The sequence below is a fragment of the Triturus cristatus genome, chromosome 9 (genome assembly GCF_964204655.1).
Source record: "Triturus cristatus chromosome 9, aTriCri1.1, whole genome shotgun sequence".
Lineage (NCBI taxonomy): Eukaryota > Metazoa > Chordata > Amphibia > Caudata > Salamandridae > Triturus > Triturus cristatus.
In genome coordinates, this window is record NC_140592.1 from 1,011,084,140 (window position 1) to 1,011,110,349 (window position 26,210).

Here is a 26,210-nt window from a genome sequence, read left to right on the forward strand (position 1 = left end):
CTGAACCCTACGGTCCCCAACCTTCATTGCACAGCTTCTAACACCAAACAGATTAATCCTTTCCATTATGAATTCAAAAACGCAGCTTTCTGCTCCCTGAACCTCCCCTGAAAACAAGTTTTAAGGGGAGGTTTTTAAAAAAATGATTAATCGGTCTAAACACAAATTGAGGATTCAAGGACTTGACCGCTGTGCCTTTGGTTGGGGCGCATGTCGCCCCAAATTGTTTTGCATATTTGTAATACGCCCACAAAGGCTGTATATAGGTGATAGCCACGTTATATTAAGCAGTTGGTAAAACGGCCACTTGGGCTTGATTAAATGAATAACGCAAGGATAAATAAGTAAACCTGCATTTTAGTTTTATGTGCTAATTTCAGCAATAATGAAAAATGTCCTAGCTATCGTACAGGGAAGTTTCAATTCTATTAAGGACTCCGAGGCGAATATTATGCATTTCTTTCTTTGCTTTATTTCATCCAGCAGCCATTTATAAGCATAACAAACTATATTTTCAGTGAATCTTTGGAAAGTGACATGAAACTTAAACAAAGTTATGTCCAATCAGGCTGCGAGCCCTCCAACAACTTCTCCGGAGGACGCTCTATTATCCTCTTTCTTCCTGCGAGCAGGTCTGACGTATATCCGTATCACTCTTGTTTACTAGTTTCCGATCCTGCAAAATAAAAGAAACGTTGTAACCACTTGGAAACTATAACATCTTCTGCAATAACCATGTAGACAAGGCACAGTTCATTCTTTCTTAGAACAGCAATACTCAATATTGATGACAATTATACAATCTGAGGTTTACTTACTTTAAAAACGTAGATGCTTCGGAAGGGAATTGAAAACCTGGGTGGGCTAATCCTCCCCTTCGAGTCCTTAATAGAATTGAAACCTTCCTTAACGATAGCTAGGAAATTTTTCATTCTAGGTCAGGACCGGATGCGGGTATTAGGCTAGTTTAAAGCTTGTCCACCACCAAGGATGCCAGATTTACCTCCGGCTTAAAGTAGAACCTCTTGAAGGTGGAGACTAAGGACCAGTCTGCGGTATTCAGGATATCCTCCAGCCGAGCTCCTAGCGAGAATGCCTTGGAGGACATCGCCCCACAGACCGAATGGGCCCGCATTTTGGAGGTATCATCTCTGCTTCTTACATGGCCCAATTGACCTACCTGGCAATAGTTGGTGAGGATACCGCTCTGTGTGGTTTTGTGAGGGTAATAAATAGCCGCCTTACGCCCTGTGGATAAATCTCCTCTATCATAACCTCATAAGTTTTAAGCGCCCGTACCTCACACAGCTTTGGGACATCAGGGAAGGATGGATAGGACAATGACCTTGAATTACAGTTTGTCCTCCTGGAAATATAGAAAGTGACTCCCTCTGGAGTAAATAGCCTGTTAGATCTAGAGCTCTCACATCTGATACTTTGCGGCAAGAAATTATGCATTGATGGGTTGCCAATTTTGCTGACATTTGTTTACAAGAGGGGTATTTGTTAGAAGGCCATGATTTAAACAGATTCAGAACCTTGTTCACATCCTAAAGAATGGAATACCTTGGCTTGGGAGGAACGGATAGCCTACTACCCATTAATAATTTGCACACCAGTGGATGCTCCCCCACTGCGTGATCATTCACGGGAATATGACCAGCTGATATGGCCGAACAGAATGTGTTAACCTGCAAGTCAATCCATCGCTGCTAAAGAGGCCAATAAATTCAGTATATGGACAATGATCCCACTAAATCCACTTGTTGTTCATGACACCAAACTCCCCGTGGGACCAGGCGGAGTGGAATCTCTTATTGGTGTTCTCGGCCCAAGACTTTGCGAGCAACTAGAAAGCTTCTGCAGAAAGGCCCAGCACTTTCCAGCATTCCCTGTAATCTTCCAAGTCATGAGATGAAGTGCACCCATGAGTAATAGGTGATGCGGGTTCCCGTAGGGATCCTGTAGGAGATTTTGAAATTGGGGTTAAGGGATTGGAAAATCCCAAGACAGTTCCATCAGAACTGGAAACCAAGCTTGAGATCTCCACATTGGGGTAATCAGTACCAGGTCGGCCTATTGCCTCCACACCTGAGCTGACCATCTCATGATTCATGATCAACGCAGAGGGGGAAAACACATAACCCTTCTCCTTACTTCAGTCCTTGTGCAATGTTCCACCTCGTCCGGATCCGAGCGCCAACTGCAATACCTTCCCAACTGGAGGCAAAGAGGTTGATCGAGAAGGGCCCCAGCTGGCCTGTAGAGCTTGGAATACTGTCTGGTTTAACACTAAAGAGTGGAGTCTTGCCAGTGGCCAATCTGATTAGAAGCTCCAGGAAGGTGTTCCGCCAACAGTGAGATCCACTTGGCCATGCAGTACTCCCAGAGATCATGGGCCAAATCTGACAAGGCCTTGGACTACGTCCCACCTAAATGATTGAACGGCTGCCAAGTTGTCCGTCTTGACCAGGATGCAGCATTTAGCTCTGTCTCTGGTTCAGGATTTTACTGCAAAGGACCCCGCCATCAATTCTAGACAGTTTATGTGAAGGTCTTGTTCTACGGAGGGCCATTTTCCTCCTGTAGATACAGCCCTGCATCGAGCTCCCCAACCTGAACTGCTGGAGTCTGACTCGATCACCATGTTGGGTTGAGAACCAAAGATGGTGCGGTCATTCCAATCCTCCATATGGAAGATACACCACCTCAGTTTTGTCATCGCCTCCTCTGACAGAGGAACATATTGGGAGTACGTGAGGCCCTTGCGCAAGTGTGAAGATATGAGGTGTTGAAGCTCTCAATAATGTAGAGGGGCCTGGAAGATAGGCCTGTATTGATAACGAGAGAAGGCCCACCACTCTGGCCAGATGGCATAGGGAGATCGTGGTTTTAGATAGTTGTCATGTCTGATCTTGGATAGTTTGCGGGAGGGCTGCTCAATAAACACGAGTCGTAAAGATACGTTTAATTGAAGACTGTGCTTGTAAAGGAAATTATATGCATTTACAAATTTTCCCCAACTCTTTCAGAATGCTTTTAAATAAATGTGTCCTCCTGTACTTCAGTTTTTGCACTGGTAAATTATTTCCCTCATCTCCTGTACGTTTAAAGGTAAACCTTTACTTCCCTACTGCAGCACAGTTACTTTAAAATCAATTCTCCCATACTCCGGTATACTCAGAGGTAAATCCTCCTTCGCCACGAGGCATGTTCACAGTTAAATTGTCCCTCCACAGCATTATGGAGAGTATAATTTGAATTACAGACTACGCACAACATTCTACTTCAGAGGTCACAGTGAACTCTTCCTATATGTCCTTGCCTTTTTTCATCCCTTTAGATTAGTCCAGGTTACCCCTTTTGTAGAAACTTAATTTGCCATAGTGCTTTCATCATTTAGAAAGAGCCCTATGCACCATACACAGCCCCTGTAAAAAATAATATGTCCCAGAAATCCATACGTGAGCCTCAGCATCAGCTCAAATCTATGCTATTGAGACGTCCGCAGTGCTGATCAGCAAACTACCCATAGGTATCGTCTATTGATGTCTCCACTTTTTGTGACCTTCCATCTGATGAGTGTTTTTGTCAATCATCCAAGACTAGAAATCACTTTCCGTTCTTTGTGAAACATACACCTCTATTATGTGTTTGTACTGTAAATGTCAGTCTTTCAATTAGAAGAGCATCTTACATACTTAGAGTACAAGCAGCATTAGGTATTCCCAGATCTATGCTGAAGGACCAAAAATACAGATTTTTAATTTCTTCTGACTTGTTTGCTTTTCATCCAGGAATCACATGTGATGTCCTTCTACAGACATGCTCAAGTATTCTGACTCCATCCTCAGCTCGAAGCATTTACCGAGGAGGAATGTCTGCGCTGATTCTCGTCATTTTGTATAGGTGAGAAAAACAAATATACCAGGATTTTTTTACTTTTACAATTACTGAAGCATTGTACTCTGTATCTACTTGCCGGAAGTCTGCAGCTAGTGGCAGCCCAGAAAGTGTTTTGTCACCAGGGGGGAGCCTAGTCCTAAATTATGGGAATCAATCTAGAAGCATAACATTTACAGAGTGTCTGAAGAGGACTTTTATACATATGCATATTCTGGTTATTTTAGTGACACTACATACAGGAAAGATAGGAAAAACCTGGGATGAATAGAGGCCTCTTTGGTGACTGTTCAACAACCATATCCCTTCCCAGGTGAAGCAGAAGAATATTCACCATGTCATTGTATATGGGAACAGCCCATATTGGTTCAGAGCATGTGAATGGCATTAAATAAATCTAAAGTTGACTCTTTGCATACATTCTGGATCACCTGCAGGTGCTTCTTTTGAGAGGTGACACTGAAAGCAGAAATTAACAATGAAAGAATTAGTCTGCTGATGGTGAAAGAGAAATCACTTGCAAAAAGCTCATTTTTAGCTCAAACCATAGAATCTCTTATTTAAAGGTATTTACTTTCATATTGTATTTTATTTGAAATTTGATATTGCATATAGCAGTCCGGAACAAACGTCCGAGAACTTTTCAGAGAAGAGCAGGATTAGAAGTTACAAATGGATAGCACATCGGACTTTTTGTCGGGTCTGGGCAATGGTCTGTAGTCCAACTCCTAAACTTGGGAGTGATCTGATAGGCCTCTATGCTTAGGTTGTCCTCTTTCTATAGGAGCATTCAGAAAGTTTGAGGAAGAGCATAGAGCAGGAAACCCCAGTATAGTGAGACCAGTAACTTCTCTCTAGAAGAAAACAGTCGACAAAACCCTAAGAATTGCAGAAATTCATTCAATGTGTAATGGAGGGCAACATAGAGACATACATTGTTAATTGCGGTGTAAAAGTGGTGTTGGTAGATGTGTTAAAGGCTATGGGTTTATCTACAAACACACTATCACCTCACCTGAGTCACCCTCCCTTTTCCTGTAAATGCCTTCACCCCCGTCCCCTTGCACATACCTGGTGCGAAAGCTTCGTTTCGGATGCAAGCTCATCTTTCACAAGTTTTAAGCAGTTTGATTAGCCCGACACCTAGAGAGATGGGAAGTAGGCTCAAACACATTTACAAAAGTCAGGGGCTGGCTGGTGTGCAAGCGGCTTTCGGGGTGCATATGATATTGAAATTGGTAGAGTATGTTGATCCTTTGCAGAATTGTGTGCCATTGCCTGATCAATAACCATTACTGAGTGTTTGCTGGGGCTCTGTGAGGGACAGTTGGATAATAAAAAATGGTTTGTTTGGAGCAATGTTGGAGAATTTTGGTTGCTTAAAAGGTCATACAATTGTGGATTTTGCCATTGGTATAGAAAAATGAAGACAAAGTAGTTAGAGATGATGCCTAGATTGCAAGCAGCAATAGAAACATAAAGGAAAGAGGGGAAATGTGGTGGTAATCATGTAGAGAATACACTGAAAAGGAAGACAAACTGTTTGGTTATGGCTATGTAAAATGTCAAGCATTGCCTCACATCAAGAAGGAAGAGCTTTTGTGCTCCTTTGGATGAGCTGTAAAGTAATCCTTGAGGATAATACACACACTGAAGTCGAAGGCTGTTGGCATGGTCGGCATAAAGGTAGGATTCATACATAAATTAATTTTGACCTTCATGAAGTTTAGATAAGGCAGTTGATGGTCAACACCTGTTAATTGCTAATGCATCTGGCAGAAATGTGGGCCAACAGCAAGGCTGTTTTCTGCTTTATGGGTTGGTTCAAAGCGGCTCTTCATCATTTGCAATAGCACTGTATTTAGTTCATTGGGCACTGTTGGTTTCTGACTGGTAGGAATGCTCTGAAGAGGCCCTTAAGGAACTCTTTCGGTGAAGAACGTACATGGCCAAACCTGGATATTGCCTCAAGGGTTATATTTGTTGAACCATTGTGAAGGCCAGACCTTAGTAAATTAAGCACTTCATGCAGATTACAATTCACAATAAATGCATACCTGTTGAAGTGTGTCACCTCAAAAACTTATCCAGTTCACTGGATATAATTTAGTGGTACATGGCTTTCTGGCTTGAGTGATGATTTTGCTATAGTTTGCCAGGGTCTCTAATCCAGCCAACTTGTGAACCAGAATCAGACCATCTAACTCAGTGACCCGCGTATCCAGGTGAAGCATCTGACCATTTTTTAGCATGACAGCAGGAGTAGGTACTTACCTATGGGAATCGGCCGTTCCATTGTGAGATGGAGTTCCATGTGTGAGAACTGCCTGGACCTGGCTTGAGCGGTATAATTCAGCACTGTTCCTGTTTATATTGATGAAAATCAAAGAGAGAGACCCCACTACACCAAGAAACAGGGTTCAAAATATGATTCAATTATCAAAAGTAAATTCTCTTGGAGAACACCATGCATTCATATATTTTCATAGATCATACACTCCTCTAAACCAGTCATCATCATTATCTTTATTCGGATATGCATTATCCACAAAAGTACAAACATTACTCATAATCACATACATAGTACATCATCATTAAAATATAAAAAAAAAACTAAAAAACAACTCATCATTAAAACTAATCAGTTAAAATATTACTAAATTATCCATAACTTGATATCATCGACGATATTAAAGTGACTGTGCAAAGTGCAAATATTTCACGGAAGAGCAGCTAAAGACGGGCAAATCCTTAAATCTCAGAAAGGTTACAGTTAGCAGCATTAAATGAAAGTGCAGGTGTGCATAGTACAAAATGTAAATACAAGCAGTACAAAGTCCAAAAATACATATTGTACAGCAGGGGTCTCCAACCTTTTCTGTAGTGAGAGCTACTTCTGATGAGTAAAAATCATTGTGAGCTACTAAATGCCAAGCAACTCGCGCATTTTAACGAGAGACACCCCCATACCCAGCTTCATTGACTTTAAGCCTGATTTATTCAAAGACAACACTGTGATTTGAACATGCACTGCAGTGAACTGATTCCCCGTGGAGAGCAAAATGAAAAAAATCAGTTCAGCAATTATTGATCGCCACTTGAAAAGAAAAAACATTTTTTTTTTTTAATAAGTGGCTGCTTTATTTCCATTACATGATCTGACAAATTCTGTGTTGGTACCCAAAATATGTGGATCTTTTAAAAAACATAAAGGGTGGCAGAATATGAAGCTAACCTATGATGGCTGCATGAAAGCAGTGCTCAACCAAACAGTTTGTACACACTGAGGTGCACAGCAGATTCCTTGTGATCGAAACTTGCTGCTAGTGGTGCCTGGGGATGGTGATCTGGTGATTCTGCATTAGCGGAGAGTGCTGCTTGGTGACTTGGCAGTGCATGGTATCAGAGGCCTGACAGCAACTGGGGCTGTTGGGGAGGCTGTACATGTGTCTCTTTTGCGGAGTCGCCCAAACCTGCTGCTGGCGCCCCAACAGCCCCTCAGCTCCACAGATGAAAGTGCCTACCTGACACAGCACATGGCTGTGCCTTTGAGATTCAAGTGAGTTCAGGGAGAAGAGCTGCTCCACTGCCAGTCACGTACTGGACCTGGATGCCACAGCCGACAAATCATTGCAAGGGCCTCATATTTGCATGCCAGATGAAGCCTTTCAGACAATTAAAGGAGCCTGATACCTGATGATATATTTATTTATCACATATCACTGGGGTCACATTGGATCACGCGCCTCCCGCCGTTGTTCTCTACTGCGATCCTCCTCAACAACTTCGGCCCACCAATGAGTAATCCGGAGCGTGCACTGCGCAGGAGCCCACTACTGTTGATATGCCCAGCTGAAAATTAGTTTTGAGAGCAAAATATTACCTGGCCGACTAATGGTGGACCATTCTGTGCAATGTATTAATTAATTCCCCTTTCAAAAACAAACCCCTTTAACACCCTCGCCATGCAACCAAGCACTGAAGCTATACTCATCACAGTACTGACAGCTGACCTGCTGAAAAGCAGTTTTCTCTCTTCACACGACATACATCTAAGAACCATTCAAATAAAGTTAACTAAATATATGACACTGGCAGGCGAAACATATTACATAAGTGTTAACTGCCTGGTTAGCAATGTGGTATCGAAAACAACCATTACAGGAAGCACCACGGAGAACTGACTGCCCCTTGAACTAAAAGGGGCACACCCATCCGTGCACACGATACACTACACATGTTTAAAATTATCGAACTCATTTTACTTTCACATTGACCAGCAGACACTGATACTAGATCAGGCGCTTAGCAAGCCTCTAGCCAGGAATACACAACCAAAGCACATTTGGTCGAGGGAAGTCCCAAATGCCATTAAAAGGACCCCTAGAATGTGAAAGTGCTTATTTGCCAAACTATTCGTGGAAGGCGCTAATTACGCAGTTTCTGTCCCCTGCTGCCGGGAATACATGAATAACAGTCTTCTCTAATATGTAAATACATATTTATGCTGCTCGATTGCTGTCAATACCTGGTGCAAATTAATTTTAACACTTCATATGATGAGTGTAAGAATCACGGGACAAGGGGACACCAAGCAGGGGAAAATACCCTCTGAGGCCAGGCAGACTGCTTTTGTTATTTTCCCCTGCGCTGCCCCTCCAGCTGCCACTGCTCACAACTAATAAAGTAACCACAACTATTTCAAGACATGGCTTACCGATTGATCAGCTGCTTCCCACACAGATCAGAGATTTGGTGGCAGGCTGGAAAAGGCAGGTGGTGCAAGTACTGGTAGGTTAGCAGTTCAGTACTGCCTGCGCCACGCCACTGCCATGCGATCAAGATTTCCGGCCTCTTTCTGCACCGTCACATGTCATGCAGATTGAAAGCACGGTGCCACGCTGCGAAAGGCAGGTGGCGTAGTGATGACTCAGATGACAAACTACGTCGTCCTCTTCAGCTCGCCCTCTACCCTCCCAGCTAAGCTCAGTTAAGCCTATCAGAGCAGCTGGTTTGGGTAAGGGCGGCAACAGCTATTAAAAAAAGGCCGAAAAACGTTAAAAGAAACTAAAGGGTTACAAAATCAAAATGCTGCAGAGAGCTACTCACAGGACCTCGGCGAGCTACCGGTAGCTCGCGATCGACCGGTTGGAGACCGATGTTGTACAGCCTAATCCAGCAAGCATCAATTCATAGAAAAACGTGAGCGGATGGCCATTTTCAGGAAGGTGCACACTCGATATGTTACATCATCATCTTTAAGCTGGAAAATAATTTTGTATGCAACCTTAAAATCCGTTGTGCCCTTTGCCCTGAACAACGGTATCAATAACTGCATACTATATTTTTGATAAAAAGAGCAAAAGAACAAAAAGTGTAACATAGACTGTTTCCCTAAGTTACCACATGGGCAAACCAAGTTCTCAATATTAGGTTGATAGCCTATAGGGAAGCACAACAGATACTTTATTGAGCCCGATCTAAGACGAAAAAGAAGGCTTCGCTCCCAGCGAGGAATATCTCTTAAGAGATAATTAATAGGAGAGCATAAAGGAGATCCGCCCTCGCCTGTCATTAAAATATATTGTTTCACAGATACTTTGGCGGATTCCTGGGCATATCTCGCATCCCCGTAATATCGATATAAAACTTTGCGGATAATCTTTCCATCAATTCCATCTAGTTGCTCAGGATTATTAAAAATATGCTCTAGATTGACCGCAGTCAAATTTGCCCGTACTTGGGCCAGCCAAGGGATATCACCGCCCTTATCACATTTTAGACAATCTGTCAGAATCTCCCTTGTTAATAAGGCTGCTGGATTTTTCCAAACCTTTAGCCAAAATAAAACAGGGCGGGACCTAATATAATCTTCCAAGTATGGCATTCTTAACTCGTTATGGCATACAAAGGTGGACGATGAAATTGGTAGGCCCAAAAGTCTCCTGCAAAATCTGTTTTCTTCAGCCTGGACACTTTTCAAATTTATATGGCCCCAAATTTCAGCCCCATAGGTCATGATTGGTACACATTGTGTCCTATAGATTTTAAGTAGGGACAGTACCACCTCAATTCTTTTCGGTTGAGGGAGATTTATTAATGAGTTTATGGCTCTTGAAAATTTAGTCCGTACATAAGCCAAATGTGGTGTCCAGGACCCATTATCAGAAAATTGTAAGCCCAAATAAGGGAATTGGCGAGTGCATATCAAAGAATCAGGGCCCAAGGTAATAGTATTAATGGAACGTTTCTTAGGGCCATAACACATTAAAAAAGATTTTTTTAAAGTTGTGCAAAGATCCAGATTATTCATAAAAACTGCAAATCCCCTAACTAAGATTCTCAAGGCATTAGGTGTTCGGCCCATTAAAACAGCATCATCTGCATATAGTAAGGCGGGCAGTTTGTTACCATTAATTATAGTGACATCGGTGGTTTGGTTAGACAGGACATTATAAAGTTCATTAATATATAAAATAAATAAGAGTGGGGCGAGAACGCACCCTTGTCTAACGCCTCTCCCAACCACTATGTCTCCTGACACTGCCCCGTCCATACTTATCCTTACCCGGGCCCTTAAGTCCCTATGCAGATATGCTAAAAAAATACACCAAATCTTTATCTAACCCATAATCTAGAAGGCATTGCCAGAGCCTGGATCTATTAACAAAATGAAAAGCGGACGAAAGGTCCATAAATGCCAGGTAAAGAGGACTGTTTCGGGCGATAGTGTATTTCCCTATGATTAAATTAAGATTCAAACACTGTTCCACAGTACCAAGATGACTACGAAAACCCAACTGACATTTATTATATTTTCATCCTCTGCCCAAGTTCTGATCTTGTTAAATAGAACTCTCCCCAATATTTTAAGGGTGTTATCGATTAGGGAAATGGGTCTGTAACAGCTTGGGTTCGATCTATCTCCTTTTTTAAAAATGGCGATAATTACAGATGTGGACCATGTATTTGGGATTTTTGTTGTGATTAAATTGTTAAAAACGTTAAATAGCAGAGGAGCCCAGAACTCTGGCCTTGATTTTATAAGGTCAATAGGCAGCCCATCCGGGCGTGGGGCTTTATTTCCCGCACTCTGGAATATTGCCTCCTCGACCTCAATCAAAGAAATTTGAATTTGGGTAGGCATAAAATGTTCCAGGGTGTATTCGCATTGGGGCGGGGAGGCATATATTTTCGAGAAGTGAGCAACCCAAACTTCACTAGTTATATTGCAACTTAGGGGGGTAGATTTATTCCCAAAAGCTCTCAGGGACTTAGTGGCAGACCAAAAATTGTTTGTATTATTAAGTTTGGCAGCACAAGCCAGGTTATTCCAATACTCGTTTAAGACCACGTCTCGCCTTAATTTTTTTACACTTTTATAATTGTGCCTTAGGGTTCTAATAAGAATGGGATCTCTAGGGGAAACTGATAAAGCTGCTCTGAGATCCCTATTAGCCCTAGAGCAGGTGTTGTCAAACCACCTAGGGTCAAATTTGTGTAGGGCTGCAGGTCTGGAGATCAGTTCCTTAATGCCTACACATAATAGAGTAAAAGCAGAAACTGCCTCTGGGTTTGGGTCAGCCAAAGTGAGACAAGTCTCACAGAGAGATGGATACGTTTTTACCATCTTCTGGAAGACCTCCCTACAATCCATACCCTTCCATTTAACTCTTAAACTATCAGTTGAGAGTTCTAAGTTTCCCGCTCCCAGTTCTCTTCTAATATTTGGTCGCGGGGCTACCCTTAACGAGACCGTAATAGGATTATGATCTCCAAAAGTGGATGCCCTGACCTCTGCCTCAACTAAGTAGTCTTCTAATGATGGAGATATGAAGACAGTCTATAGTTGAGGCTCGTCCTAGGCCTCTATAAGTGGGTAATGGATTATCATTAGTGTTTGCAGCTGCAATGTCCATCACATTTAAAAGACTGCTACTTGATAGGTGGTCTAATAGCTCGTGTCCTCTCTTGCATGGGTTGGGTGGAATAAATTGGGAAGAACACCCAGTAGTTCCTTCTCCTATCTTTACATTAAAATCACCCCCCAGGCATATCCCTGCCAGTTTGTACTTTCCCAATAAATTATCCAGATCCTGAATAAAGTTAAAAAGGTGAACAAAATTAACATTTTGTGTACTTAAGAAATCATTATTATAAAAATTAATAAAACAAATGGAGGCCCCCCGTGTGTAGGTCAGTACTTGGAAATTGACATTCTCGGTGGGAATTAGTTTTACTCTACCACCTGAAGCGATGCTGACCCATATTGATAAACCCCCTGAAGGTCTGCCATGTTTAGGATTAGGGGAAATAATATTAAAACACTCATACCCATCTAGATATAGCTCTTTAGTTGCCCAGGTTTCTTGGAACATAAGGATGTCAAATTTATTTATCATATTTGCCCAATCTTCTATATTTAATTTTGAGGCCAGACCTGCCACATTCCAACTCAACACCTTCAATATTGAGTCAGAGCAATCAATTAATTGGGTCATTTCCACCCCAGGGCTGATATTAGAAGTTTCCTTGGGTACCGTATAGACCAATCCAGTAGTTTGAGTTTTGGGTGAAAGTCAATCAAGGGTGTCTAAGTCAGAAATAGCCAAAAATCTATTTACCGACTGATAAGAAGGGCTGAGGAGTGGACACTGTATAGATGGCGGTTTATAGAAGAAACCAAGGGGTAATGCACAGATGTTTGTAGAGGACAGGCAGTTGGTCTCTTTAACTGCTAATATGGATCCAAGGGTCCTAGGCCGGGAAAAATTAATAACAATACAATCGCCCCTGATAGTTTTCACTGCAGGTCCCACCCAGCCTACCCTTCGTACCATTAAAATTTCATGTATATCAGACCTCCTATACCCTTTGTGTTTAGCCATCCAGTCCACACATTTATTCCAGAGTTGTTCCCAGGACTCTGGTTTGTTTTTCTCTAGTGGGGGTACCCCTACAAGAGTTAGCACATATGGGCAGGATGCAGGGGGTAAATTTAAAACATCCTTGTTTGGTTCTACATGCCCCCTGGTGCCAATGTCTACAACACTCGTGCTAACTATCGGACCATCTTGGGAATCATCAGGGTTTACATTTTGGGTATTGGCAGATCGAGTGTATAGCTTAGAGGCTAGGGGGTTTCTCATTTTATTATTAGAGTCAAGGGGAACAGGCAACGACTTTACGGTTTGGGGCACTTATCGAGCCAGTTGCACATTCTGAGGTGGATTTTCCAGGGTCCTGACCTGTCGAGCTGGCTCATTGTGTTCCCTGCAAGGTGGTGTTGCCTTAGAAGTTAGGGATTCCAGGCGATCTAAACGCTTCCATAACTTATCAAAACTTTTATCCACAAGCCCTTTAACACGATCATACAATGTGTCAACTATAACATCTATGGCAGTATCCCCAAGTGTGAAGTTAGAAAAAGCAGTCTGCGTGGACTTCGTCTGAGTGGAATTACTTTGGGTATCCACATCAGCTAGGTCAATTAAGACACTACAGGGAATTGGGGTCTGCGGGGACCATGGGGCCCTTAATCCACGTGTTTAACGTTGTACGTTGTGAGTTCAAGCGTGGGGGCTGTTTTCGTTTAGAGCAGGCTGGTTTCACCACCTTCTTCTTCTTTCTCGCTCCACTTACTTCTGGGTTAGGGGTTGTGTCCAGGTTGGCTGTAGTTAATGTCAATGAAACAGTTGAGCTACATCCAGATTCAAAATTTGCAGTTGTTCCTATAGAGCCAAACCCTTCCATGCCCAGCGTGTTCTCTCCAGTCGAGGTTTGAGGGGAATGTTCAGTGATTCTCTGTGTCAGTACCTCTGGATCGTTTGTGCTTCACATTGGATTTTTGTGGGGCCCAGGGACAATCTTCTCTCCGTCAGCTCGATCTCGGTGCTGTCCATATTCACCGCACGCTCCAACATAGTGTCTATGGATGTAATTTTGCGTGCTGGGGTAATAACGCTGCGTTTGCCCATAATGACAGAACCCCCAGACATCCAAAAAGTACCAGAAGAAGAAACACACCACTACAGGATACAGTTGTAGTATTAGCTCTGGTTGTTAAGGGAATGGCACAGCCCAGCCTCCCTCGGCCCCTGACGGCCACAGACGGCCCGCCCTTTGCCTGGGCTTAGCCCGACGCCCGCCTGCGCGCGTCCCGTGAGGCGGGAGGCGTTCCGCGTTCTTCTAGCGCCTCCGTGCGCGGTGGGAGCGTCACGAGTGCGCTGGTGGTCCCCGGGACAGCCGGGAAATGTAGTAGCTGGCCGTTGCCCTCACGGCGTGAGAAATGCGCTGGAAGCTCGGCCGTTGCCGTTGCCCTCGCGGCCTCCTGGTCACTGCCGGTATGTTTCTAAACCAGTCATTAAAGAGACCAACATGACAATTAATAATCACCACATTTATCAAAATGTAATATTAACCATGTCGAATAATACATACATATTTATAAAACCAAGGATAAAATCAGTTAAAACAAATAAAAAAGCACTTATCACCAATGAGGGAAAACACACGAAAGACATATACATTTGTCATTGACAAGAGTTAATTTGTAGGAATCCACAAAAAGTGAGTCGTTTTGAGAATGTCTTCAACATACAACACTATGTTCTCAAATTTAACAACAGTAGGCGTCAATGCGTTTAGGTGGACTACCAAGTTACAACCACCTTCTTCAGAATAAGTAAAAACCTATAATCCTTCTTATACAGCAATATTCTGCATAATTTATCCTGTGTAAAGACATAAAACAAATGTTAGCTAAGACCTAAAACAAGGCTGAACCCACGGGGGAACACACCGGTGTCCGGTGGCGTGACACCCCACACTGCTAGTGACACAGCTTCACTGCCCTGCTGTCACACTGATATTTGGGCACCCCCCCAACCCCTTTGTTTCTGCTTTTTTAACTACCATCAGCGTATGGTACTTATTGCACTAATTGTGCATAGGTAGCCTTATTAACTTGTTGGGCATTGCCTATGGGATGTAAGTTTCATGTCCAAGCGGTGCGGGCCTTTGCGCAATACACGAGCGCTGCCGGCGAGCTATGCAATTAAGGAGGACGGGTAGCTTTAGTGTCTTCTCTGCCCGTGTTCAAATAAAGTCAGAACAACCAGGGAGAGAAATAAAAATAAAAAAACACTGAAGAAGCGTCTTCATCGCCCTGGGCAGTGCAGCTCGTTGCGGGCCGACGTCACCGTCATTGTTGATGCAGACCACGCCCTAGCTCCCACGTGACGGAAGCAGGGAGCCAGTGCTGGTATTTTAAACGTGAAACACTCCACTACCGCTCACCCTCAAAGCGAGAACTGACAAGAGGTCTGAGGGAGGAGCACCTACCTTGATGAAGTAAGGAGAGGGGGTGGGTGTGTGACAGGAGCGGAGAACGGAGTTGATAATGGAACAAAGGGGTGATATTGTGAACGCCCAGGAGAATCGCACACGGGACGAGACTTGGGGCAAGTGGCAATAATACCACATTTGTAGTTGGCAACCATGTGGTATAAGGGGCACTTTCTAGGATTGAGGGGTAACGTTTACCTTATCCGCTTATAGAGGGTACTAAAAACCGTGATCTCATGGCATGATCATTGATATTTACACACCCGGAGGGGTCAATCTAGGTTGGATGTTTTTTGATACATGACCATCTAACATAACATAACGTGTATTTGTAAAGCGCACGTTCACCCAGAGGTCTCTTGACGCTGAATAACAGATGTTTATTGTTACCCAACTCAATGGTACTCATTTTATCGACCTCAGATGGATGAAAGGCTGAATGGACCCGCCAGGATTTGAACCTGTGACCATGGTCGACCACAGGCCCCTGCAATGGACGCATTAGTCTACTGAGCCACCAGACCCGTTGATTTGATTAGGGGATACCTCGGTGCAGGAACGATTTGTTCTTGGACAAACCACACTCCAGTTAACAAGGTGATATTTGGGATCAGAAAGGTCCTGACGAAGGCCGGCGTTACCCTATACTTTGGGCACAACTGAAACATGTCGACAAAGTGGCAGTAAGGAGTTCATAATCTCTTCCAGTCACCACTATCCTTCACGGTTTTAATTCTGGCCGGAGGGTCCAGGAATAAAATGTTCAAGGCATATGAGCTGTAGATCGTGTACTTGTGCATAGATCGCCATCTGGTATTGGGCTCGGATGTTTTCACTTTGTTTTTGTCTTGGAAGAAGTCTTTTGTAGTCACGAGGTAGGTGACTCCTCCTTAGGACGATAGTGCGCATGGGCATCAACTCCATCACCAGTTTGTTTTTTTCTGCCATTGGGTTCGGATATGATTTGCTGAGTTCCGGGTCGGTGTCGGTTTCGAACCCCCACTTCGAAGCACAATCCCGCGACACTCGAGGGTATTGTCGCGATTGCGTTTCCCTTTCGACGCGCATCTTAAAAAACAAACTCCTCAACCTCGATCTTCGACGCGGGCCGTTGGGTCTATCCACGCTGACCCCACCGGCAGTCAATGGAAAGGACTCCTTTAAAAAAATACCCCAGGTGTGGTGCTAAGTTCCCACACACTGACTTGCACGAGGTTTGTAACCTCTGTCTCTCCCCAGAGCACGAAGACAAAAACTGCGAGGCCTATTCATCTTTAAGGTCAAAGAAAACCATCTGTGATCGTCGGGCTCGATGTCACGAAATGTCTCGTGGAAGCAGCTCGATTCCGGACAACTTCGGAGCAGATCCTAATGCCCAGCCGGAACAACAAGGTGATAAAGAAGACATCTCCGTCTCCGAGGCCGATGACTCTTATGTCGAAGAGGAGACACTCACCCCAGCTCAGCGGTCCGTGAGTACCGAAACCTCTCTCCCAAAACACAAACCTAAGGCTCCGGTAACACCCTCGCTCTCCGGTCGACACCGGCAACATGTCTCAGACGCCCCGCCCTCGGGCCTGGCTATGAAACCTAAAGATAAGCCTTCCAGCTCGGGCTTGAGCCAAACCCATTCCGGGGCCGAAAAGTCACCTTTGGCACCGAAGCACTAGACCAAAGATGTGCCAGGCCCTCCTTCGTTGGCTTCGAAGACAGCCTCGACGCCAAAGTCCTTGGCGTCGAAACGTGCCAAGGACAAACATTCGGAAACTAAAACGTCTTCGGAGCCAAAAACAACTTCGGAGCCGAAAAAATCGTTGAAACCGAAAAAATTCTCGGAGTCACCAACTCCTATAACAAAATCGAAGGAGTCCAAGACCCCACAGAAAACCTCAGACACACGGTCCAAAGAACATTCGGACCCAAAATCTTCGGCACCAAAAAAGGACTTTTTACCCACACAGTCTGTTCCTGAGTTTTCAGATCCAAAACAAAAAACTCTTTTTATTGATCCACAGATTGGTAAAGTCATCGCCAAGCCTCTAAAAAAAAGAAGAAACTGGACACTTCAGAAGAATCTAAAATACCCTTGAAACGAAAGGAGATCAGTACTAACACCTCTCCACCTCCTTCTCCAGCTGATCCAAATCTCTTAATTTCTCCACCAAATTCCCCACAACATACTTTCTCATCTCACACACTAAATGATGACGATGATCATACTGATGGAGGTGGGAATATAGATCCAGATGGGGATGATGATGATGTACATACCATCCCACACAACGTAAACTCTTGGGATGACTAAAACACAGATCCCAACCCACATAATGACCTGGATCTTTATCCATCTAGGCCATCACCGCCAGATGACAATATTGGGTTTGCGCAAGTAATCAATAGGGCTGCCCAATATTATGGGGTACAATTACATTCTGATCCCTTAGAGGCAGATTTCTTGCTTGAAACTTTTGCACCCTCGCAAAAATCCACACACACCCTGCCAATGGTAAAAGGCATGCTTAAACATGCCCCAGAGGTTTTTAAGGTCCCTGTTAGAACCAGGATTCTCAATACTAGAATAGACAAAAAGTATAAGGCAGCTCCCAATTACCCCGTTTACATTAAAGGTCAGGTCCCTTTGGATTCTCTTGTGGTGTCTAATGCACGCAAGAGGACAAACTCACAAAGTACAGGTGACACCCCTCCTCCTGATAAGGAGTCCAAGTTAATAGACGCATCTGGTAAACGTATTGCTTCACAGGCCGCGAGTCATTGGTGGACTGCCAATGCCCAAGCGTTATTGGCCAGGTACAACAGGGCTCATTATGACGAACTTGAACAGCTCATGCAGCACCTTCCTGACCAGTACAAACAAAAGTCCAACGACCTTATACAAGAGGGGAAATTGATCACAAACACCTCAATTCTACGCGGCTGATACTGCATCTCGTGCCATTAACACCAGCATTGCGTTGCACAGGCACGCTTGGCTCCAAATCTCCGGATTCAAACAAGAGCTGCAATCTGCAATTCGTAATCAGCCCTTTGATCAAGAACAACTTTTCGGACCCTCAGTCGACACATCTTTAGAAAAGATGAAAAAAGATACGTACACTGCTAAGTCCATGGGGGCCTTACAATTGCCTTCCCCTAGAGGTTCTTTTCGCTGCTCCTTTTACAGGGGTGGCTCCAAAACCGTTGGCTCAGAACATCCCTCTTCTTCTTATAAAAGCAGCACTCAAACGTCCTTCAAAGGATACTTGAGCGGAGGCTACAGAGGCAACAATGGTAAGGGAAGAGGTCGCGGCAACAATAACCGCAACTCCCCTTCCACCAAACAGTGACATCCCCCCCCCCCCGATCATTTCACTCCTGTCGGGGGACGTCTCTCACAGTTCCTACCTGTCTGGAATTCAATCACAACAGACAAGTGGGTAAGACAAATTATCCAGTATGGTTATTGCCTGGAACTCACCTCTACTCCCCCAAATCCGCCTCACAGACAACGTCCAATGTCCTCAGAACATCTAACACTTCTCAAACAAGAGGTTCTCTTTCTATTACAAAAACATGCAATAGAACCAGTCCCCTTGCCTCAAGGCACAGGGATTACTCCCTCTATTTCCTAATACCAAAAAAAGGACGGCTCTCTCAGACCCATATTGGACCTCAAACCCCTAAACCTTTACATTCAATCGGATCACTTCCACATGGTCACTCTCCAACAGGTGCTCCCACTACTTCAACAAGGCAACTTTCTCTTCACTCTAGATTTAAAGGACGCCTACTTTCACATTCCCATTCATCCCGCTCACAGAAAATATCTTAGGTTCGTGGTAGACGGTCAACACTACCAATTCAAAGTCCTCCCATTCGGGGTGACTACAGCGTAGAGTTTTCACCAAGTGCCTCGCGGTAGCTGCGTCCAACTTATGAAGACAGCACATTCATGTCTTCCCTTATCTGGACGATTGGCTCATAAAAGCCAACTCACACAGCAGATGTGTGCAAATCACACCAAACAATCTAACTGCTTCACAACTTGGGATTCACGGTAAACCTCACCAAATCCCACGTCCAGCATACAACAATATCTAGAGGCTACTATAGACACTTCAAAAGCTCTAGCATACCCCAACCTAGCCAGGATAAACACCATACAAGCTCTAATAACAACATTTCAGCCTCAACACTCACTCCCAGCTCGAGTGTTCATGCAGCTATTCGGGATGATGGCCTCCTGCATTCTCATCATCCCTTATGCAAGGCTCCAAACGCGTCCCTTACAGGAGTGTTTGGCACATCAGTGGAACCAGGCTCAAGATCAGCTAACAGATCTGGAGTTGGTAGACGACCGCACCCATTGCTCTCTGCGGTGGTGGAACACACAAAACCTTTCCAAAGGGTGGCAGTTCCTCGACCTGGTTCCACAGATAGTGCTAACAGCAGACGCATCGCTCACCGGCTGGGGAGCTCATCTTCAAACCCATACCATTCAGGGCATGTGGACCCTAAACAAAAACAATTCCTCATAAATTACCTGGAATTGTTGGCGATCTTCCTAGTGTTAAAATCTTTCTACTCCACCTTGTAGGCTTAACTGTCCTGGTCCATACAGACAACATGACAGCAATATCTCGACAGCTTTCACACCTAGTTCAAAGCGTATGAAGATGGGCCATTCCTCAGAACATGTATCTCCTTGCAGAACACCTCCCAGGAGTACACAATCAGATTGCAGATCTGCTCAGTCATCAGAGACCGCAGATCTACGAATGGGAACTTCATCCTCAAGTTATTCTATCAAATGGTGGGGCACCCAGAAATAGACCTGTTCGCCACACACCAAAACGCAAAATGCCCAAGCTTCGCTTTTCCGCCTCTCTCGCTCATTCTGCTAGTGGTTTGGAAACTCAGACAGCACTCCCTCACAATGATCCTAATTGTTTCAACATGGGCCAGCCAGCCATGGTTCACACTCAGAACCATGGAGAGATAAAGCATCCAGATCCCAATCAACTCAACCTTGCGATCTGGCACCTGAAGTCTTAGAGTTTGGCTACCTTAATCTCCCGCCAGACTGCATGAACATCATTAAAGAGGCTAGACATCCTACCACTAGAGCTTGCTATGCCGCAAAGTGGAAAAGATTTGTAATTTACTGTACAAATAAAATCAACCCACTAGATGCTTCTATTCAACACATCTTCTGTTACCTTTTGCATCTACAACAATGTAACCCAGCGTATACATCCATAAGACTACATCTTGCGGCATTAGCAGCCTATCTCCAAAACAGACATTTGTCTTTGTTTAGGGTACCAACTATCAAGGCATTTATGGAAGGACTTAAAAGAATAATTCCACCTAGAGTTCCACCTTCTCCAGTATGGAACCTAAATGTGGTACTTACCAGGCTCATGGGTTCCCCATTCGAACCTATTCATAAATGCGAATTACAATTTCTCACCTGGAAAGTAGCTTTCCTGGTTGCGATCACCTCTCTCAGAAGAGTCAGTGAACTCCAGGCATTCACCATACAAGAACCATTTCTCCAAATCCATCATAACAAAGTGGTTTTTAGAACTAACCCAAAATTTCTACCTAAAGTCGTCTCTGCTTTCCACCTTAACCAGTCTGTAGAACTCTGTGTTATTCCCTCTACCAGACTCAGTAGCAGAATGGGCTCTTCACACGCTAGCCGTTAAAAGAGTGACACTTTACTACACTGAAAGAACAAAACCCTTTAGCAGGACTAAACAACTTTTTGTGGCTTTCTCCCCACCTCATAAAGGCAATCCTATCTCAAAACAAGAATTGCAAGGTGGATTGTTAAATGCATCCAACTATGCTATGCTGAAGCCAATCGCACCTTAACCATTCCCCCTAGGGCTCACTCCACACGTAAACTAGGGGTATCTATGGCATTCTTAGGCAACATTCCCCTAGATAACAAATGCAAAGCAGCAACTTGGTCTACACCACACACGTTCACAAAACACTATTGTGTAGACGTGCAAGCAAAACAACAAGCTAATGTGAGCCAGGCTGTATTGAGAACACTTTTTCAAACCACTGCAACAGATACAGGTAGCCACCGCTAAAGAGGTAACTACTGTATAGTCTATGCACAAGTATACAATCTACAGCTCATGTGCCTCGAACGGAAAATGCTACTTACCAGTATGCATCTGTTCTTGGCATGTAGAGCTTTAGATTCGTATACGCCCACCCGCCTCCACGGATACCTCTATCTGTTCCTGTATTATCTTACTTAGATACATTACAAATGGACATCCTTTTCTATTTCTTACTAACTCCATCATGACCCTCCATGGCAAAACAATCTGGAGATGGAGTTGATGCCCATGCACACTATCGTCCTAGGGAGGAGTCACCTACCTCGTGACTACAAAAGACTTCTTCCAAGACAAAAACAAAGTGCAAACATCCGAACCCAACACCAGATGGCGACCTATGCACAAGTATACGAATCTACAGCTCTACATGCCAAGAATAGATGCATACTGGTAAGTAGCATTTTCCTTATGCATAGCGACACCTCCGATAGTTTTAATTCACACTGCACTTCCTCTTTCAGTGATCCCAGTCTGTTTCTATATATTTTTATATGTTGTGTCTTATCTTCCCCTACCGTATTGCTCCACCCCAGGCGTTGGTCTGCGCGGGGGTGTACTGAAGCAGCCCTATGATGAAGCATGTCACACAGCTGTGTGTGTGATGATCATGGTTTACCCTGGTGTCTGAGCTATGTGACAATTATGGCTAGACATTTTGTACATATGAGTGGTACTGATTTGAGGGTGAAAGGAAGGATTTGAAACTGGTAGTACCAACCATCGAATTAAAAGCACAGCTTCTTCTGGTCCTTGAGGTGTATTGGGATGTGGAAAAGCACATCTTGGAGTTCCAGCGACACAATGTGCTTTCCATCCTGAAACAGCATGATTCTGTCCTGGTGCGCTAACATATGAAAATGACTGTTTCCTGAGGAATTTGCTCAAGTATCTTAGGTCTAAAATCGGCCTCCACTCACCTCATTTCTTCTTGATGAGGAAGAACCTTGAGTGGAAGCCCTTGTGCTGGAATTTGAGGATGAGCTCAAAAGTCCCTTTCCATAGAATGGGAAGAATGTCTACCTTTAGTAGAGGTAGGTGTAGAGGGGTTTGTTGTCTGGGTGGTTTTGAAGATGGTCTCTACCCCTTCTCTTAGTTTTTAAAGAGAATGGCTGCTATGATCTGGATGCACAATTGGCTTGCTGAAGTGGGTGAGTAAATAGTAATTGATGATGTTGCTTTTGTGGTTAGTATGTCGGAGTTGACAGGTTCTCGAGTCTTGAAAGGAGTATTGCTTGCATGCTTGTAAGGAGTCTAATAACCTGCCCATTTCTGTACAGCTTGGGTGTTGTTGACTTGTGGCCAAACAGTGATTTCTTATCGAAAGGCATGTGCATAATGCAGCTGTATACCTCCAAGCTGATGGTGCAGCAAAGGCATCCCTTGTTTGCAGAGCTGTCGCTCCCAGCCCCATATTCCATAGGTCCTTGGAAGCATCATTGATGGCTGCAGATACTCTTTTTTACCCTTGAAAATGAGGTCTAGGTAGAGGTTATATTTTGCTCCTTAAAATAAGTATTGATTTTGCTGCTCTCTTGATGAAAGTAGCCACTAGGGAAGCAACATGTTTGCTGATGGAATCCAAGCATCCTCTCCTTTCATTTAGGAGGAGTGGTACACAAAGAGTACGGGTTACATGAGCGATGCAGGCCACTTTCAGGACTACTGGGTCTGCTTTCATTTGGCCAATCAGGCATGTGTATAATCTGGGGCTCTGTATTTTTGCCTTATGGGGAAAACCGAGGCAGAGACTTTAGCGGAGTTATTAATCAGCTTCTTTCCCTTATTCCAGATATGGTCAAGTATCAGATCGACCCTTGATTCTTTCCTCGAAAGGCCTTAAAAATCATACAGGAAACAATCTGATTGCTGGGCCTGAATTACCAACACAGATCTTTTAGATACCCTTTTGAGTGAGGAAGTGGACATTTGAGACGTCATCTGGGAAACAGTCCCATTTGCCACAAAATCATCCTACTCAAGAACTTTTCCTCTTCCTCGACATCATCATCCTTGGTCCTATCCCCTTTCGCCAAGCATTGTGGTGGGATCTGTGGCATTGGAGGTGGTAGTGGTTACTGCAATATGGGAGCCTGTGGTGAAAATAGAGGTTCAGCAGAGGAGGTTGTTGTGTCAGTGAGAACCTGGCATAGTACTCTACCATTATGCCCTGTAGATCCCTCATAGGGGCAGTCAGCACCTGCATCAATGGCGGCTGACAATACTGGTGCTTGTAGCGCAGTTACTTGTAGAAAGAGTCATAATACTTGTCATAATAAGGATGACTGAAGTGCCAGCTGGAGTCTTCATCCTGAGAGTATATGGAGCCTGGAGTAATATCTATCTAATGGAACTGACCTTCATCCTGATTGTCATTCTGTTGACATTTATCCCTTAAGTGCTCTGTACCATATTCTGGTCCAAATGGCCAATCATCATCTGTGTCCTCATACTCTTCTGACTTAGTGTCAAATAGTTTGGCAGGTACTGCTGAAGATACGGTCTGAGGAGACATCTAGAAGTGAAATGAGTGTCACAGTAGGTAGGGGGGAAACACATTGGATCCACCAATATCTTTGCCTCTTGCAATTTAGGTGCTTCAGATTGTGACAGCAGTCAATAGTGCAGTCATCAATGATGAGTTTTAGAATAGTGGGCTAATCAAGGATGCCTTAGCCTTCGCCGATGAGATCTTTAATCGATGGACCAAACTTTCTTGCAATATGAGCTGCCACAGAAGGCTTATGCGCCGACAAGGGTGTCTTTAATGAGGGTGTCAACAACAAAGGAGAAATTGTTGGGGGTCCTGAGAAATCTTTCCCTTCAAGTCGCTTGGACACTTGCTTGTCAGACGTTCTGTGACCCTTTGTTGGGAATTCCATGGATTATCCTGCCAAAGAATATCCTACATGCTCCTTAGCAGCGCTATTATTGTCCTGTGTGTGGATCTTTTTTTTTTAAATGAAGCTGGAGAGGCACTGACACGTGTAGCATGCTTTTTTATGTGGTTTTGTAATGTTCCATACAACACAGGCTTTTGCTGTCAGTTAACAATGAGCCACCAAACTGGGCAGTGATGCTGTACTCACTTAGTAAACTTGTGCTTCCCACATTCACCTAGAAATAGGTACTGTTCGTGTTCATTACACCTAGAGGTGTGTCTTGTCACTAGACTGGCCAGCTTTCCTCTGGGTAGACTTGACAATCCAATATGCCTTTTCATTGTTACTGTGTCAAAACATCATCCACTTTCTCTGAAGTCAGTACGAGTCTGCAAATAACATTACCTCTGATGGAATATTGACTCAGTAGTACTGGGTATGAGTGTGACTTATTATGGATACATAGGGAGAAACAGTGTCTTCAGCACCGACTCTTTCATAGATTCACATGCTGAAATTATACTCAGTCACCAAGCCCGGAATCCTGGGGAGTCCTTGTTTAAAGAGTATTCTTCATATAAACATATTTAATTTGCTTCAGCCATATACTATGTGCTTTCTGTGCACCTCATTATGGGACTAAACTCCAGCAAATAAGGTAGAGAAACAAAGAGCTCATGTCTCCTCAATCTCTTCATGTGGCAGATGTTGTTCCATTAGTAGGGCAGTCCTCTGAAGCTCAACTCCTAGACTCTTACTTTTTCAACCCATTCCTGACCTGCCACCTCCTTCATCTGCACCCCCCTGCTTCCACTCTGGCAGGGAGAAAATTGAGTTGATCTGATGACAAAAACAATCAAGAGTATAAAGTATAATATAGAGAGGACTTGTGGCCAACGTGGTGATCAACCAGGCAAACTCTCCTCCACCAAGGGGAGTTAACGCAACACTAAAATAGCTACTGGTGATGTCTTCTATGTACTCACCCCTCCTGATGACACATGGTGTTTCTACAGATTTCTCTTAGATTTTAAGGAAAAGGCCAGTAGAAATATTAGGGCTGTGCCAATCTTCAATCATCTATGGAAGAGGGTCATTCCCAAATAAAGAATCTGGCTTCAGCATCTGTTAACTTAAAGACTGATTAGAACAAGCATTTGCAATGCAATAGGTCTTGCATTATTAAAGTTTGAGTTATCGGCATTGCTAATAATAATGCAACACCAGTAGCTCAAACATTCAGTAATGTGAGACCCATTGCATTGCAAATGCTTGTTCTAAAACTGCTACTGAATTTGTCAGTATGTCAGAACCAATCTTCTTTAAAGTGTTCTGAGAAGAAATACAAATTCCGGAAATCACCCTGGGCCAGGTTTTGGCCATTCCCTTTCAGAACTTGGACAGGCGTGGCCCATTATCCACACCTTGAGGGAAGAACTCTGAACACTACCTATGTTCTGATTAGGTCAAAAAAAATTCTGTACACTCAAAGTTCTTCCGTCAACAAACATGGTGTTGTTCCCTTGTCACTCAGTTTCCCCATTCATTTGCTCCCGTTCAAGAAAGCCTACCCCTGCTCCTGCGTCTCCTTAGTAGCCAGCAATTCCCATTGCAGCTAACCAACCATGAGATGCCTTTATAGCTAGAATTATGAAATGGCACAGTTTTTGTGCCTTCACTGCTAGTTTCCCCGTGCCAAGAGGGCACCACCTATTTCGGCTGTTTTTGTGCTTAATGGGCACTGTATACTTCTAGTTCCATGTGATTCTCTGTTAGAGTGGCAGCCTCTTTTCAGGAGAAATTTGTTTTCTCCTGCAAGTATTTTGCCTTGTTCTTTCGCTTTGCTGACCTGAGTATATGATCTCCCCTGGCTGTTCCATCCAGCAAACGAACTGGGTAGTAGCTGTAAACATCACACAGCGATGAAGGAGCTTTATTTCTA

The 26,210-nt window shown here is 43.9% G+C and overlaps 1 protein-coding gene and 1 long non-coding RNA gene across 4 annotated transcripts in view; one reads left to right on the forward strand and one right to left on the reverse strand.

The window, feature by feature from the left end:
• The window catches only part of POMT2 (protein O-mannosyltransferase 2), a 408,616-nt gene that overhangs the window by 365,495 nt on the left and 16,911 nt on the right, over positions 1-26,210 (forward strand). For both annotated transcript variants that reach the window (XM_085626671.1, XM_085626672.1), the window contains one exon: positions 3,798-3,909. In XM_085626671.1, coding sequence (XP_085482797.1) covers positions 3,798-3,909 — 112 coding nt within the window. The remainder of the gene's footprint in view (positions 1-3,797; positions 3,910-26,210) is intronic.
• LOC146799214 (uncharacterized) overlaps positions 465-26,210 on the reverse strand; it is a 282,894-nt gene continuing 257,148 nt past the window's right edge. For both annotated transcript variants that reach the window (XR_014968869.1, XR_014968868.1), the window contains exon 4: positions 465-676. This is a non-coding gene — a long non-coding RNA (uncharacterized LOC146799214). The remainder of the gene's footprint in view (positions 677-26,210) is intronic.